At 37.3% G+C, this 18,035-nt stretch overlaps 2 protein-coding genes across 2 annotated transcripts; both read left to right on the top strand.

Annotated features, from left to right (window-relative positions):
* Positions 1 to 4,362: 4,362 nt before the first annotated feature.
* gnpda1 (glucosamine-6-phosphate deaminase 1) lies at positions 4,363 to 7,848 on the top strand. Its single transcript, XM_051859862.1, has 7 exons — positions 4,363 to 4,526; positions 4,849 to 4,986; positions 5,084 to 5,185; positions 5,282 to 5,464; positions 5,537 to 5,721; positions 7,365 to 7,539; positions 7,671 to 7,848. The coding sequence occupies exons 2-7, from the start codon at positions 4,863 to 4,865 to the stop codon at positions 7,709 to 7,711; spliced, it is 810 nt and encodes a 269-aa protein (XP_051715822.1). The 5' UTR covers positions 4,363 to 4,526; positions 4,849 to 4,862; the 3' UTR covers positions 7,712 to 7,848.
* Positions 7,849 to 10,387: 2,539 nt separating this feature from the next.
* Positions 10,388 to 17,737, top strand: ndfip1 (Nedd4 family interacting protein 1). The gene is made up of 7 exons (XM_051859863.1): positions 10,388 to 10,642; positions 13,051 to 13,138; positions 13,244 to 13,374; positions 13,458 to 13,545; positions 15,775 to 15,899; positions 16,442 to 16,508; positions 16,607 to 17,737. The coding sequence occupies exons 1-7, from the start codon at positions 10,613 to 10,615 to the stop codon at positions 16,711 to 16,713; spliced, it is 636 nt and encodes a 211-aa protein (XP_051715823.1). The 5' UTR covers positions 10,388 to 10,612; the 3' UTR covers positions 16,714 to 17,737.
* Positions 17,738 to 18,035: the final 298 nt, after the last annotated feature.

Consider the following 18,035-nt stretch of genomic DNA (forward strand, 5'->3'; position numbering starts at 1 on the left):
AATTGAAAAAAAGAAGACATTTCTTTCAAAATGAACAAAAACCTTCACCTGACGGTGTTAAATACTGACTGTGTTTACAAATACTGACAGAGCTGATAAATACTAACGGTGTTGATAAATACTGACGGTGTTGACAAATACTGACGGAGCTGACAAATACTGACGGTGTTGACAAAAACTGACGGAGCTGACAAATACTGACGGAGCTGACAAATACTTACAGTGTTGACAAATACTGACGGAGCTGACAAATACTGACGGTGTTGACAAATACTGACGGAGCTGACAAATACCGACGGTGTTGACAAAAACTGACGGAGCTGACAAATACTGATGGTGTTGACAAATACTGACGGAGCTGACAAATACTGACGGAGCTGACAAATACTGACGGTGTTGACAAAAACTGACGGAGCTGACAAATACTGACGGAGCAGACAAATACTGACAGTGTTGACAAATACTGACGGAGCTGACAAATACTGACGGTGTTGACAAAAACTGACGGAGCTGACAAATACTGACGGAGCAGACAAATACTTACAGTGTTGACAAATACTGACGGAGCTGACAAATACTGACGGTGTTGACAAATACTGACGGAGCTGACAAATACCGACGGTGTTGACAAAAACTGACGGAGCTGACAAATACTGATGGTGTTGACAAATACTGACGGAGCTGACAAATACTGACGGTGTTGACAAAAACTGACGGAGCTGACAAATACTGACAGAGCAGACAAATACTGACAGTGTTGACAAATACTGACAGAGCTGACAAATACTGACGGTGTTGACAAAAACTGACGGAGCTGACAAATACTGACAGAGCAGACAAATACTGACAGTGTTGACAAATACTGACAGAGCTGACAAATACTGACGGTGTTGACAAAAACTGACGGAGCTGACAAATACTGACGGTGTTGACAAAAACTGACGGAGCTGACAAATACTGACAGAGCAGACAAATACTGACAGTGTTGACAAATACTGACAGAGCTGACAAATACTGACGGTGTTGACAAAAACTGACGGAGCTGACAAATACTGACGGTGTTGACAAAAACTGACGGAGCTGACAAATACTGACAGAGCAGACAAATACTGACAGTGTTGACAAATACTGACAGAGCTGACAAATATTGACGGTGTTGACAAAAACTGACGGAGCTGACAAATATTGACGATGTTGACAAATACTGACGGAGCTGACAAATATTGACGATGTTGACAAAAACTGATGGAGCTGACAAATACTGACGGTGTTGACAAATACTTATGGTGTTGACAAAAACTGACGGAGCTGACAAATACTGACGGAGCAGACAAATACTGACGGTGTTGACAAATACTGACGGAGCTGACAAATACTGACAGTGTTGACAAAAACTGACGGAGCTGACAAATACTGACGGAGCAGACAAATACTGACAGTGTTGACAAATACTGACGGAGCTGACAAATACTGACGCTGTTGACAAAAACTGACGGAGCTGACAAATACTGACGGAGCAGACAAATACTGACAGTGTTGACAAATACTGACGGAGCTGACAAATACTGACGGTGTTGACAAATACTGACGGAGCTGACAAATACTGACGGTGTTGACAAAAACGGACGGAGCTGACAAATACTGACGGAGCAGACAAATACTGACAGTGTTGACAAATACTGACAGAGCTGACAAATACTGACGGTGTTGACAAAAACTGACGGCGCTGACAAATACTGACGGAGCTGACAAATACTGACGGTGTTGACAAATACTGACGGAGCTGACAAATACTGACGGTGTTGACAAATACTGACGGAGCTGACAAATATTGACGATGTTGACAAATACTGACGGAGCTGACAAATATTGACGATGTTGACAAAAACTGATGGAGCTGACAAATACTGACGGTGTTGACAAAAACTGACGGAGCTGACAAATACTGACGGAGCAGACAAATACTTACAGTGTTGACAAATACTGACGGTGTTGACAAATACCGACGGAGCTGACAAATACCGACGGTGTTGACAAAAACTGACGGAGCTGACAAATACTGATGGTGTTGACAAATACTGACGGAGCTGACAAATACTGACGGTGTTGACAAAAACTGACGGAGCTGACAAATACTGACAGAGCAGACAAATACTGACAGTGTTGACAAATACTGACAGAGCTGACAAATACTGACGGTGTTGACAAAAACTGACGGAGCTGACAAATACTGACAGAGCAGACAAATACTGACAGTGTTGACAAATACTGACAGAGCTGACAAATACTGACGGTGTTGACAAAAACTGACGGAGCTGACAAATACTGACGGTGTTGACAAAAACTGACGGAGCTGACAAATACTGACAGAGCAGACAAATACTGACAGTGTTGACAAATACTGACAGAGCTGACAAATATTGACGGTGTTGACAAAAACTGACGGAGCTGACAAATATTGACGATGTTGACAAATACTGACGGAGCTGACAAATATTGACGATGTTGACAAAAACTGATGGAGCTGACAAATACTGACGGTGTTGACAAATACTTATGGTGTTGACAAAAACTGACGGAGCTGACAAATACTGACGGAGCAGACAAATACTGACGGTGTTGACAAATACTGACGGAGCTGACAAATACTGACGGTGTTGACAAAAACTGACGGAGCTGACAAATACTGACGGAGCAGACAAATACTGACAGTGTTGACAAATACTGACGGAGCTGACAAATACTGACGGTGTTGACAAATACTGACGGAGCAAATACTGACAGTGTTGACAAATACTGACGGAGCTGACAAATACTGACGCTGTTGACAAAAACTGACGGAGCTGACAAATACTGACGGAGCAGACAAATACTGACAGTGTTGACAAATACTGACGGAGCTGACAAATACTGACGGTGTTGACAAATACTGACGGTGTTGACAAATACTGACGGAGCTGACAAATACTGACGGTGTTGACAAAAACTGACGGAGCTGACAAATACTGACGGAGCAGACAAATACTGACAGTGTTGACAAATACTGACGGAGCTGACAAATACTGACGGTGTTGACAAATACTGACGGAGCAAATACTGACAGTGTTGACAAATACTGACGGAGCTGACAAATACTGACGCTGTTGACAAAAACTGACGGAGCTGACAAATACTGACGGAGCAGACAAATACTGACAGTGTTGACAAATACTGACGGAGCTGACAAATACTGACGGTGTTGACAAATACTGACGGTGTTGACAAATACTGACGGAGCTGACAAATACTGACGGTGTTGACAAAAACTGACGGAGCTGACAAATACTGACGGAGCAGACAAATACTGACAGTGTTGACAAATACTGACAGAGCTGACAAATACTGACGGTGTTGACAAAAACTGACGGAGCTGACAAATACTGACGGAGCTGACAAATACTGACGGTGTTGACAAATACTGACGGAGCTGACAAATATTGACGATGTTGACAAATACTGACGGAGCTGACAAATATTGACGATGTTGACAAAAACTGATGGAGCTGACAAATACTGACGGTGTTGACAAATGCTGACAAATACTGACGGTGTTGACAAATACTGACGAAGCTGACAAATACTGACGGTGTTGACAAATACTGACGGAGCTGACAAATACTGACGGTGTTGACAAATACTGACGGAGCTGACAAATACTTATAAGTATAAGCTGACAAGTACTGACTCAGTTGTAGTTGCCTTAATAAACATCAAAAATGCCAAGATTTATCCCACAACTATTTACAGAAACTATTACACCGGGATGACGGAGTTGACATGTTGACCGCAGAAACATTGTATAAAATATAAAAACAAAATATAAAACTTCCAGGACTATGTGTCCTACTGTGAGATCCACAATGAACAGTAACTAGTAAGTGCTCCTCAGAGTTAAAGATGACCATAACATTGCCTGATTTATTCAGAATTATAAAAAAAATCCTAGAGTTGACGCAAGTGAGGACACAATTTTGATAGGCATTTTTTTATGGAACATATTATTCAAGCCTTAATTTTTGTATTGTCTGATATATTACAGATCTCTACCTTTCAATTTAAATGTATATTTATGAATTTCTTGCATTTTTAAGAACTTTGTTTGGCAAATTAATTACATTGTGACCTCATGCTGAGGGCAGGTTAAATTACATGTATTTTCCAAGAATAGAAATAATACTAACAAAATATATATTTTTTTTCCTTTCGCGCAAACAAGCTTCTGTATTTCATGATTAACATTAAAATATTTTGTTTGCAGGGAGTAAGTGGATTAACAAGTGTATAATCTTGCTGAATTGGACGGTTTTGTTCCTAAATCATTCCTAAACAGCAGTTTTTGTGACGCATTGTGTTTTCCATTCTCAAGTCCTGACTGAGATGTGCAAACTGCAAACTCCGCAACATTTCCTCTCAGTCACATGATCGTGTTCCTCTGTGCTGCTCTGCGGTGCTGGAAAAGTTACTGCAACTTACAAACATATGATCTGGTAAGTGTTTCAGTAACTAAATACGACCTATAATGTCTTTCCATATTTATTGTTATTTCCGCGATTTTCTAGTCACTAGTCAGCATTATATGCAAGTTTATATTTAATAACTTACTGAGAGCAGGTAGCATACACCCTCTTAGCGACGCGAAAAACAGCCGTCAATGATCAGTGGCGTGTTTGTACAGTTGTGTTATAACTCTCCAGGTTATCAGTGAGGTTTAGTTAGCTGCAACTTCACTTCCGCCCTAATCTAACGATAATAGGGGCTAAAGTCTGGAGAGGGCAGAACCTTATTGATTTGCCTGATCGTTTCTCTCAGACACAGATGAAGCCATGAAGCTCATCATACTCAATGACTATGACCAGGTCAGCGAATGGACTGCCAAATACATCAGGAACAGGATAAGGAAGTTTAATCCAGGTCCTGACCGATTCTTCACTCTGGGTCTTCCAACAGGTAGAGTCATAAAACAAATCACTGTGTGTGTATTGCACGTTCATTTGAAATGTAAGCCTATTCTGATTGTGTGTGTGTGTGTGTGTGTGTATTGCAGGAAGCACTCCGCTTGGATGCTACAAGAAACTGATCGAGTATCACAAGAAGGGAGAAATATCGTTTCAGTATGTGAAGACGTTTAATATGGATGAGTACGTGGGTATGTGAGCGGGCGTTTATGCTTGGGGATCAAGGGTTGAACTGGCTGTCATATACTGCGTTTTATTTAGCTAAGTACAGATTGTTGTCGTTACAGGTATTCCTAGAGACCATCCTGAAAGTTATCATTCATTCATGTGGAATAACTTCTTCAAGCATATCGACATCCGAGCAGAAAACACCCACATCTTAGACGGAAACGCATCCAATCTAGAGAAGGAATGTCAGGACTTTGAAGCCAAAATCAAAGCTGCTGGAGGAATCGAACTTTTTGTTGGCGGTAAGACTGTAGATCGAACTTTGACCTGTGAATGGCACCATTAAACAATGCTGCCTTGTATGCATGTTGCAGGTATTGGACCTGATGGTCACATCGCATTCAATGAGCCTGGTTCCAGTCTTTCGTCCCGAACGCGTGTTAAGACCTTGGCGATGGACACGATTCTGGCTAACGCGCGTTTCTTTGATGGCGATCTCTCTAAAGTCCCCACCATGGCCCTCACGGTTGGTGTCGGCACAGTGATGGACGCTCGAGAGGTACACATATTTCAGAAGCTTTTCATAATGCACCTTAATTATGTTGATACATGTCAGTCACTCCTGCTGCTGCTATAACTGACTTATCTTTATTGCCAAAATTACATATTTCTGTAGCCACATTCTAGCTTTGAACATATACAGTGTACTACGGAAGAGGATTAGGGCCAAGCGATAATAAAAAAAAATAAACCATCTCGAGATTAAACTTGTTAAATTTCGAGAAAAACAAGTCAAAATACAATATTGAGAATAAACTCATTAAATTTCGAGAATAAAGTCATGTTTCGAGAAAAAACTCATTGAATTTAGAGAAAAAAAGTCTAAATACAATGTTGAGAATAAAATCATAACATTTCGTGAAAAAAGTCTAAATAAAATGTCGAGAATAAACATTCGCTTGAAGGACAAATACACATAAAAGTATGGCAAAAGTTAGAATTTAGAATTGTGAAATTATTCTCTTTAAAGTTTGTATGTTGCGCCTACTTATTATTTGGTTATAATTAGCTAAATCTGACATACCTTTGTTATTGAAAGAAAGCCTAAAATATAACTTGACTAAGTGATCGAATGCTGTTTATTCTCGACATTTTGTTTCAACTTTTTTCTCGAAATTTAACAAGTTTTTTTCTCGAAACGCAACAGCTTTATTCTCAAAATTTAATGCGTTTATTCTCAACATTTTATTTCAACTTTTTCTTGAAATTTAATGTTTTTTTTCTCAAAACAACTTTATTCTCAAAATTTAATGAGTTTATTCTCAACATTTTATTTCAACTTTTTCTTGAAATTTAGTGAGTTTATTGTCTACATTTTATTCCGAATTTTTTCTCGAAATTTAACGTTTTTTTTCTCAAAACGCAACGACTTTATTCTCAAAATTTAATGAGTTTATTCTCAACATTTTTTCAATTTTTTTCTCAAAATTTTACGTTTTTTTGTCTCAACACGACGACTTAATTCTCAAAATTTAATGAGTTTATTCTTAACATTTTATTTCAACTTTTTCTCGAAATTTAATGAGTTTATTGTCGACATTTATTTAGACTTTTTTTCTTAAAATTTAAAGAGTTTTTTTCTCGAAACGCAACAACTTTATTCTCAAAATTTAATAAGTTTATTCTCAACATTTTATTTCAACTTTTTATCGAAATTGAATGAGTTTATTGTCGACATTTTATTCCGAATGATTTCTCAAAATTTAACACGTTTTTTCTCAAAACGCAACGACTTTATTCTCAAAATGTAATGAGTTTATTCTCAACATTTTATTTCAACTTTTTTCTCAAAATTTTATGTTTTTTGTGTCAACACGACTTAATTCTCAAAATTTATAGAGCATTATAATGACTTTAATCTCGAGATGGTTTTATTTTTTTTATTATTGCTTGGCCCTAATCCTCTTCCATAGTGTACAGCTTGCAAAAACAATATCCATATAAAATATGCATTATTATTAATAAAATATTATTAAAACAATATGCAAAAAAACAGCAACTTGTGTTTAGCACATACTATTATAAGCCTTTATGCCAAAAATAGCAACAGATTCAACAGCATCACCAAGGTCAATAATTTCAGTTGTGGGCTGATCTGAAACAGCAAATACAACAATAACATGATTATGTGACATTTTTTAGGTCATGATCCTTATCACTGGCTCACATAAAGCATTTGCCCTCTATAAAGCCATAGAAGAGGGAGTGAATCACATGTGGACTGTGTCAGCGTTCCAGCAACATCCTCAGACTGTGTTTGTGTGTGATGAAGATGCAACACATGAGCTCAGGGTCAAAACAGTCAAGTATTTCAAAGGTAACAGAAAAGACAAGCTCGTGTTGTACATGGTTTGTGGATTTCTTTCTCTCTCTCCTGGGGGAAAAAAGTGAATGCATGAATATTGTGTATGCAAGAAAAATCCATAATCCATTTGTTACTGTTTTTAGGCATTATGCATGTGCACAACAAGATGGTGGAAGAGCCATAGTCTGATACTGACGAGAAGACTGGACACACAGATTTGCCTCAAATTGTGCTCCTTTTTCTGTTGTTTTTATATAACTTTTTTTTTTCTTTTATGAAACATCTCATACTGATATATTGAATTAAAATGTTTATATCATATTCGACTGGTAATCCTTATTCCTTAAATATGAACAAATAAACCACAGACTTGTGAATAAATAAAAAAATCAATACTTAACATGACCTCAAATGCAGAATTTAGATTGATGATATGATAGACAGTGTTATTTTAAAGGGGTCGTTGATTATGATTTCACTTTTTTAACTTTAGTTAGCGTGTAATGATGCTGTTAGAACATAAACAACATCTGCAAAGTTACGACGCTCAACGTTCAATGCAAAGGGAGATATTTTCTTTTAAAGAAATCGCTTTTTGGCTGCGTGAGATTCTCCAGCTTTGTTGTTGTTGAGCAACCAAAGCGCGAGCTGTTAAAGCTCCGCCCTCTTCTGGAAAGGGGGCCGGGAGCAGCAGCTCATTTGCATTTAAAGGGACACACACAAAAACGACACTTTCTGGGGACACCAGAGACTTACAGTGCACAGCATAAATGAGTACACCCCCTCTGAACAAATACAAAAGATGTATTTTCTTTATGATCACTAATTCAATTCATGGAAAGATGGCAAAACTAAAATGTATCAAACATATACATATTAAAAACTGAGAAATATATGTCATGAATAGCCATAAATTCAATAAATTAGCCTATTTTAAGGCTAAGGATTGCAGAAATGAGTACACCCTAGATTTAATTCAACAAATGTATAATATTCTTGCACTTAGTATGCGCTCCATAATTTTGAATATACTGCCCTGACCCTTCTTGGCACGGAGTGTACAAGTTCATGACAAATTGTCACATCTGTCCTGTTTAACTCCTGGATGATGAGCTCCTTAAATGCCCTGATCTTTAATGGGGAGTGTTGCTCAACTCATCTCTACAGAATCCCCCACAGGTGCTCAAGAGTGTTAAGATTGAGAGCAATACATGTCCACAGAATGTTTTTCACCTTGGGAGAATGCATATCCTCATTGTCATGTTGAAAAGATGCCCAACAATGCAGGGAATGAGGAAAGGGTAACATCTTCTGTTTCAAGTTTGTGTATTAAATTACACAGTGGTGTGGGAATTCATGACAGCATTGATAAAGCACAACTCCCTCACACCTTCAGCACTTATACATCCCTATATAAGACCTACCACTGAACTTTACTGTGGGAACCAGGCACTTTTCCTGTACTCCTCCTCTAGCAACACCATAACATTTTGGATGCTGTTAGAGCCAAAATGATTGATTTGGTCTCATAAGACCAGAGTATTGATTCCCAGAATCTATATTTTGTAAATATGGGCTTTGGCTAACTGACTTTATTGTGCTTTGGCTACAGTAGCTGGATCCAGTGAGAACAACAACCATGCATGTCATTTCTGCAGGCTGCATTTTACTCTGTGAGATAAACAGTCACTCTTTTCATAGCTTTTGCTGGCTCTGAGACACTCGCTTAGTATTTCTCCTGCTCTTTGTCTAGCAAAAAAATCCCTCATCACTAAATGAAAGATTAAAATGAAGGCCTGATTATTTCAGGGGCCTTGTCACAAGTCCATTGTTTTTGAATTTCTGTGTTACTTTTGCTATATTTTCACACTTAAAACAATGATTTGGTAATCCTCTTGTACCACTGTCCTCTTTTGTGCTAAGAAATAAGTCTCCTGACAGTTCTCTCCTAAGTGGTTTCATTGTTTTCAGCATTAAGTCTGAGAATGATTCAGTGGGCTATATAACATTTTTAATCGTCAAGAAGTTACTTCTCTTTAAATGTTTTGGTTCAACATACTTGCCTGTTGATCAAACATTGCCTTAAACTTACACCAGAAAATTTTTATTTCGTTTTATTTAGTAACTTTTAGGAGGGTTTACTCATTTTTGCTACACAACATTTTATCACCTTGATAAGAAAATCTTATTTTACTGAATAATTTTGGCATGCTTCTTTGGTAACTGATTAAGCAGTCTTGCTGGAACATTATATCTCTAAAGAACCCTACCATGTCTTCTAAGTAATCGAGTAATTGCTGACTTTCAGAAGTTTCAGAGGGGGTGTACTCATTTATGCTATTACATCTTGTAATTATAGGTCCCATTTAATATTATTTTAAGTATTGTTATTGTTAAGTACTTATTTTTATTTCATATTGCAAGATTTCTGAGCAGAAATAACTGATTCACAATGGTTGGGAAATCAGACGCACACTCTCCAGAGTCAAATATTAGAGGACACAAAAGATTACTTTTGCATAAACAGTGTTTATTACTGTATTGGTTCTCAATATGGCAGACAATGACAGGCTAAATTCATCAGAGAATGTGCAAGTAACTCATATAAGTCTGTGTTGTATCCCTTTAGCCATTATAATGACAAGTGAAAGTATAAAAGTTCAAAGGTGTACCTTCAGTTCAGCGGTTTGGCAAAGTCACTTTTGGAAACTCTTTTAATTGCTTACATAACAATAATCTTTGCACTGACATAACTACACCCACGGACTGTGTTTAAAACATAGTGAGCTGCCTACTTAGGCAGCTGAGCTGAGTCTGCTCGAAGCGTGTCTATAACGACCGAAATGCAGTCTAGGTAGGCAGCACACTAGGTTTCGAGACGGAGACAGAGATGCTGACACTGAACCCGACTGAGCATGAGCAGGCGCCATTGTTTGGGCTATAGATTAGCCTAGTGCTGTCTATCAGTATTCATACGAACAAATTTTAATTGAGCAGTAAAATTGTGATATTAAGTAAAAGTTAGGTTCAACTAGTAATCATTGCTACTGTATGACCGATTAAGTGAAGAGATCGACGCAGAAGAATGTCAGCTCAGAGGAGTGGATATCAGCAGGTAACAAACATGAGCAAGATCATTTGTTTGGTTTTAAAGCGAGTTTTTTTCTTCTCTAACTTAGGTTGATGGTTTAATGGACGTATATCGAGTCAAATCTGTTTTGATAATAATTTCTCAGACTCTGAATTGTAATTTTTTCCGAACAGAGATTGTAATCCTAGTTAGACTAATTAGCTGGTTAGCCGCTCCTTCAGCGGCCTATATTTACACAAATAACAAACCGGAAAACGAGGAGTTTTAGATTAGTTAAAGAATATAACTCGATATTGTCTGTACTTTTTCGCGAATAATCAATATCTAAGGTTGTCATTCTGATCAAGTGTTGTAGTGAACAGATATATTTAATGTTACAATAGTGTTAAAGTTCATGATTTACTACAAGAAGACAGTGGTGACCCTGTTTATTTTTGTAAATCCTCATCACATGACATTTATTTTTATATTTTACCTAATTATTTTATATTTTAGCTATGTGGGACCCATAAAAAAAGTTTTTGAATTTAGTATTTCCCCGATTAAATTAATCCGATTTAAATGATAATTACAAAATATTATCATATTTCCATAAGAGTGTTAAATTTGAATGTAAATATAAATATATATACATGAAAATATAATGTATTTTACAGATAAAAACATAAATAATACATATTATGCCGTTTAATTAATCTAATTAATCGCACATCAAATTTGGCTGGAAAAATTACCCCTAAAAGATAAAGTCATTATTGTGTTAAATGAGAAAAGAATAGAATAGACATTACAAAAAGTAGCTTTAGAAAGAAATATTTTATTTGGTTGAACAGAATTTATTACATGTAAACTTTTAGTTTTACAACGGCCATGATTTTTTTCAGAGTCTGCATCTGAATTGGTATTTAGATATATTTACAGACCAAAACAGTTTGGTTACCAACATTCTTCAAAATATTTTCTTTTATGTTAAAGATAAAGTCATAACTATAGTCATAACTAAAACTGCCAGTAGGTGGCGGCAAATGACTAAATGTGTAAGTCATTGAGTCATTCATACATTCGATTCATTCAAACAGCTGATTCATTCAGGAATTACGTAAATAGCTGTGTCCAAAATTGAATACTTCTCTACTATATAGTACTTCACTATCCCATGAGGCCACGGGAGAGGATTTGTGAATGGAGTTGAAGGGACGTAACTGATGCTGACTAACATGGCGGATGTAGTACATCCGGATTTCATTCATACTACACGCATTTGTACTATATAGAACGTAGTTTTTCAACGGTCATTTAAATGTAGTACCTACTCAGTACGTGATTTCGAATGCAGCTCAAGTCATTGAGTTATTCATACATTTGATTCGTTCACAGCTGATTCATTCAGGAATGAAGTAAATGGCTCTCTTTAAGAAAGGGCCATTGAATCATTGGTTCACCCGATTGATTTACTTAAAATGCGGATTCATTCATTTGAATTCAGTCATTCATATTTATACATGTAAGCAATAAGGTACGAGAGGCTGTGCTGTATCGTGAATAAGTCACGGCTGAAGGGCGTTGTTAGGCACGACGCGAAGCGGAGTAACCCCTTCAGCCGTGACTTATTCACGATACAGCACAGCCTCTCGTACCTTATTGCTTACATATATAAATATGAATGCTTTTATAAAATGGTTACCACACAATACAAATATTAAAGCCAAAAATTTGTATCAATGCAACTTTCATGAAGTAAACTTTCACTAAAAGCCTTCCTTCCGCCGGAAAAAATAGTCCCTGACCGTGAACAGCAACAGAAGTTACATTATTACGCCATTAGATGGTGGCAAAGACTGTCTTTATGAGTGAGTCACTCAGTAGCGAAGACTTTTACATTGAAAAAACTGAATTGTTGTGAACACGGAACAAGACGCAACTGACAAATGCTTTGACTAGCGCTGTCAGTCACGGGAAAACCCCTTAACTGTTAAAAGGACAAGATAATACATCGGACATTTAAACAGATTTTTTATTATGAACATAGGACTGACCTGAAGGAAAATGCTAAATCTGAATGCAGGTAATAAACTCACTCACTCAATCTCTCGATACTCTTCTACATAATACAGTAAGCCTTAATGAATGATATAAATTCAGATCAACAGTTAACGTTGCTAAGAGTGGTTGCTAAGTGTGTTGTGTAGTGATACACAGAACCGTTGGGTGAAGAGGTCATAGCCGTGTTTTATCGTGAATAAAACACAGCTATTGACCAATCAGAATCAAGGACAGGAACTAACTGTTTTATAAATGTATATATTTCTGATTACATTATTAATATTATTGGTTGTGTGTTATTAAAATGCTACATTCATATTATATTAAAAATATTGTAATATGATATCCTTTCCAAACATCACGAGCTCTGTTTGTGATTTGTTCTGTAGCTGAATAATGAGGAGGAGTCAGGCGAGGTGTTTCAACCGGCCGCTGATGCGCCTCCACCGTACAGCAGCATTGCAGCAAGTAACGCAGGTAACAGAAGTGTGTAAATGTAGCCACTGCAGCCTGACGCACCAGAAATAACTCGTGTCATTATTTATAACCTTCTACTCTGTTTGATTCATTTGCTTCCTGTAGCCTTTTTTGAGTACAAAGAGGATGACGTGTTCCCTAAACCCCCCTCATACAATGTTGCCACATCACTGCCATCATATGATGAGGCCGAGAGGAGCAAAGCAGAGTCCACTGTTCCACTAGTCACTGACCGGGTGAGTGTTTGTGATTATTTTAGGGGTACTTATAGTGAATAAAACACTCTTTTGACACTTCTTTACTTGTATGTCCACTACAGGATGAGGACTTCATTGCCAGGGACAGCTTTGACGATACGGATCAACTGCGGGTTGGGAATGATGGGATATTCATGCTTACATTTTTCAGTAAGCGTGCACAATACTCACCATACGTAGATGCCACATTCGGTTTAGACACGTTCATGTTTCCATCTGTTTACAAGCCCTGTTTGGACGGTAATTGTTTGTCGTGAGGACATATGGTCATTTTTACATTTACAGGGGCTAATCAGTGGGTTTATTGCCATCTGTATTCATGGGTTTATCTCCCCTAAAAGTGTAAACAGCCTCCCAGTCACCATCTAAACATTGAGAGTGGTCCGCTCAGATCCATCAATCACTTTCCAGCTCAACCTATAGCGAGAGTTATGGGCGTGGCTACTGTAGTAGGTGGAGCCAGAGGTTGTTTAGCCTGACACGATGGAAAAAAGACATTCAGCTTCTGGTACAGGAGTGCAAGCCAAAATTCACTGCAATTTGACCTTCAACGATTAAAAAGGTCACGAACACGTCAAAGCCTCAAACATTTGTGCCGCGTCATGTCAAAAAATGGGCCATGTGGGTTTATTATAAATGAGACGCTTGCATTTGCTCTAGACAGAGTGTTAGTCTACTCAATTGCTTACTTGTGATAAATAGCAACACAGCTAAAAGTATTTCTAGTGTGTTGGGCCTTTTATTTTTGCCGCCTTTTACCTGTTTAGCCTTCACAAGGAGGCGTGGCGTGGGAAAGGGGCGTTTACATGGTTGCTTGAAAATATGCTTTATTTTTATAATTCCGCCAGGAAATGGCATACTTCACCTTTGAAAAGAAAAATAAAACATAATTATGCTGTGCCATTATTATGCTGTGCAACACATTTAAATATTTATATAAATTAGGGCTTGCACAGCTGGTTATTTTACTGGTTGAACAAGTAGCCAGGTTACATGTTTACCTTATGTTGATAAGAGTTTACTTTAACTTGTTTCTGTTAAAGGATTAGTTCACTTCAGAATTCAAATTTCCTGATAATTTACTCACCCCCATGTCATCCAAGATGTTTATGTCTTTCTTTCTTCAGTCGAAAAAAATTAAGTTTATGTTTTTGAGGAAAACATTCCAGGATTTTTCTCCATATAGTGGACTTCACTGGGGTTCAACGGGTTGAAGGTCCAAATGTCAGTTTCAGTGCAGCTTCAAAGAGCTCTACATGATCCCAGATGAGGAATAAGGGTCTTATCTAGAGAAACCATTGGCCATTTTCTATAAAAAATAAATAAAAATTATATACTTTTTAACCGCAAATGCTCATCTTGCACTGCTCTGTGATGCGCCACGCATTACGTAATCACGTTGGAAAGGTCACTTGTGATGTATGTGGAAGTACTGCTGTTCAAAATCGTCCGGCAACATTATTTGACATTGTTTTTTGTTTTTGTTTTTGTAAAGGACATTTGACTTAGTCTTTGCACGTTCACTTTGTAAACACTTGCTCAGTACTTCCGCATGACCTTTCCAACGTGATTACGTAATGCGTGGCGCATCGCAGAGCAGTGCAAGACGAGCATTTGTGGTTAAAAGGTATATAATTTTTATTTTTTCTAGAAAATGATCGATGATTTCTCTAGATAAGACCCTTATTCCTCGTCTGGGATCGTGTAGAGCTCTTTGAAGCTGCACTGAAACTGACATTTGGACCTTCAACCCGTTGAACCCCAGTGAAGTCCACTATATGGAGAAAAATCCTGGAATGTTTTCCTCAAAAACCTTCATTTCTTTTCAACTGAAGAAAGAAAGACATAAACATCTTGGATGACATGGGGGTGAGTAAATTGTCAGGAAATTTGAATTCAGAAGTGAACTAATGCTTTAATTTCCAAATTTTTTAAAGAACATCTATCATTTAGACAGATAAAATGCAAGATAACCATTTTAGCCCATTATTTGTCCTATTTTTAAATAGGATATTTAAATGATCAAGTTATATTATTTTCCTAGTATGAAATTAAATTAGAATTTATTCATTCTCTGTGCAATAACAGACATTTGGTTTATAGCTAACAATCATGTGACTGACCAGCGCATTCCCAGGTTGGTAGGATCACAGAACTCGCTCTACTGTGAATAAATTGCCTTCAGAATCCATCAGTTTAAATCAACATGGCTCCTCGTTGATTTTGTTTTACAGACAACCTCATGAGGAACAGTTACCGTCGAAATGGGACTGAGATACACTTTGATAATGTGTTATGGATTATGGATGAACGGTTCAACATTTGGACACAGAAGTGCTGCAGATATGTTAATAGCTGTTCATTTCTTTGTCTCATCAGTGGCATTCCTCTTTAACTGGATTGGCTTCTTCCTGTCCTTCTGTTTGACCACATCTGCGGCCGGGCGCTATGGTGCCATCTCTGGGTTTGGACTGTCCCTGGTCAAATGGGTCCTGATCGTCAGGGTATAAATAAGATTTTATCTCACAAATCTTACCTTTCTCATTACATCATAATGGCAACACTAAACAATAAGGTCTCATTCTTGAAGTAACAATGAGCCGTGTATTTTTACAGTGTTTATTAACCGTTGAATAAAAATGTCTATGTTCATAACTAATGTTAAAGAGGAGCTATTATGCTTTTTTAAGATTCTTTCTTTAGTGTGTAATCTGCTAATAGTTTAAGCATGGAAAAAGCTCAGCAAAGTTACAAAGCGCTTTCCGGGAATTTACACAATATTCCTTATTTTAAAAATTGGGGCCTGGTTGAGTTGCATTATGGTAAGGGAAAGGACATTTCCCAAACTTGCTCGAAGTGCTTGACCAATCACAACACACTGGTCCAGCCAACCAATCAGAGCACATTGTGCTTTTCAGAAGGAGGGGCTTCATAGAGACAGGAACTAAACCTTTATTTGAAGAAGTTGGGTTTTTTTTTTGCTTGTGTTTTTATTGAAATGTAATAGAGGATGAACACTCAACCTTTTCTCTCTGTGATTAAACAGTTTTCTACCTACTTCCCTGGATATTTTGACGGCCAGTACTGGCTGTGGTGGGTTTTCCTTGTTGTAGGTGAGTGAATATCTGCACATTAATGTATATAAATGTTTCCATTTGATCTAAAATTGAACACATCCTTACAACTAATATGTTATTTTGAATACACCTAGGATTCCTGCTGTTCTTCCGGGGATTTGTTAACTACTCCAGAGTTCGCAACATGGCAGATCATTCCATGTCCACCCTTCCTCGAACCCGCGTTCTTTTTATCTATTAGGTAAATCACAAGAAATTATTTACTGGCTTTTAGATGGGTTTATGTGTGAGCATTGCATTAGGGGGGGAAAGAATTAAAAGACAACCTTTATGTGATTTAAATGATTGTGGATATGACATTAACACGAAGATGAAGTATCTTCCCTTTATGATTTTGGGAATAATTAAAAATCTCAGGATAATTGTAAAATGAACAAAACGGCAGTCAAAGAGAGCTTTTTTGAATCTTCAGGACAACAAAGAAGAGTACATCTGCTTCAGACACCCCTGCATTTCTCTGTTTGCACAATGCAACTAATTACATTGGCATTTTTTACTAAAGGATCCGAGTTCCTCAAGCAAGTTTATCAGTGCTTAATTAAAGTGTAGACGTACAGTATGCATTTATTATTACTTGCATTTGCATGTGTTTGGCATTTCAAGTTCCAGCTGGCGGTGATGCCATCAGAGAATCTGTTTTTGTCAAATTCCCAGTCACTGTTTGTTTCTGTGGGTTTTCTTTTAATTTGTGGGGAAGTTGTAATTTTACTTTGTGAGTAAATCTAGTAACCGAGCTTTCTTTTGTGAACTTAAAAAAAAAGAGTATGTATATACCGTATACGAGAAGAGTTATAAAGATGCACTTTTAAGATGTAAACAGAACAATGCAGAGCAACTGCCAGGTCCTTGAAAAAGCCAAGAGCATATTAGGGCAAAGTTTATTCGAGAATATGTAAGCCTGTTTCAAATTACTGTCACAAAAAGGACCAAAATACTCATGAAATAAAAGCTTCACCTAGATTCATAGCAGTTCAATATAAACGGCAAACTGATTCAGCATTCAAGCACACCTGAATATGTAATGCGCTTAATCAATCAATGATCTGGTGTGAAGAATAGAATGTTTTATGATGCCAAATGTAGCAGTAGATGATTCATTGATCTTTCAGTATGAGATATAGTGCTTCACAATATGTTGTTTGTGATTTGTATGTTTTACACCTGTCAAGTAACTTTTAATAAATGTAACATCTATGGCAACACAACCACTGATCACTTGGTGTATTTGTCAGTAATTTACACCACCATTACCAGTTTGGGCTGGGTAAGGGTTTTGAATGTTTTTGAGAGTCTCTTTTGCTCACCAAGGCTGCATTTAATCAAAAATACAGTAAAAACAGTTTAAAATAACTTTTCTATGGAAGCTTGTTTACACCATGGAATAAAAAATAAAAAAGGTAGTTGCGACTTTTTATCTCACAATTATGACATTTTGTTCCCGCAATTATGAGTTTATACAAAGTCCCTTTAAGACAAGTCATTTCACTCGGCGGCCATCTTAGA

The sequence above is a fragment of the Ctenopharyngodon idella genome, chromosome 14 (assembly GCF_019924925.1).
Source record: "Ctenopharyngodon idella isolate HZGC_01 chromosome 14, HZGC01, whole genome shotgun sequence".
Lineage (NCBI taxonomy): Eukaryota > Metazoa > Chordata > Actinopteri > Cypriniformes > Xenocyprididae > Ctenopharyngodon > Ctenopharyngodon idella.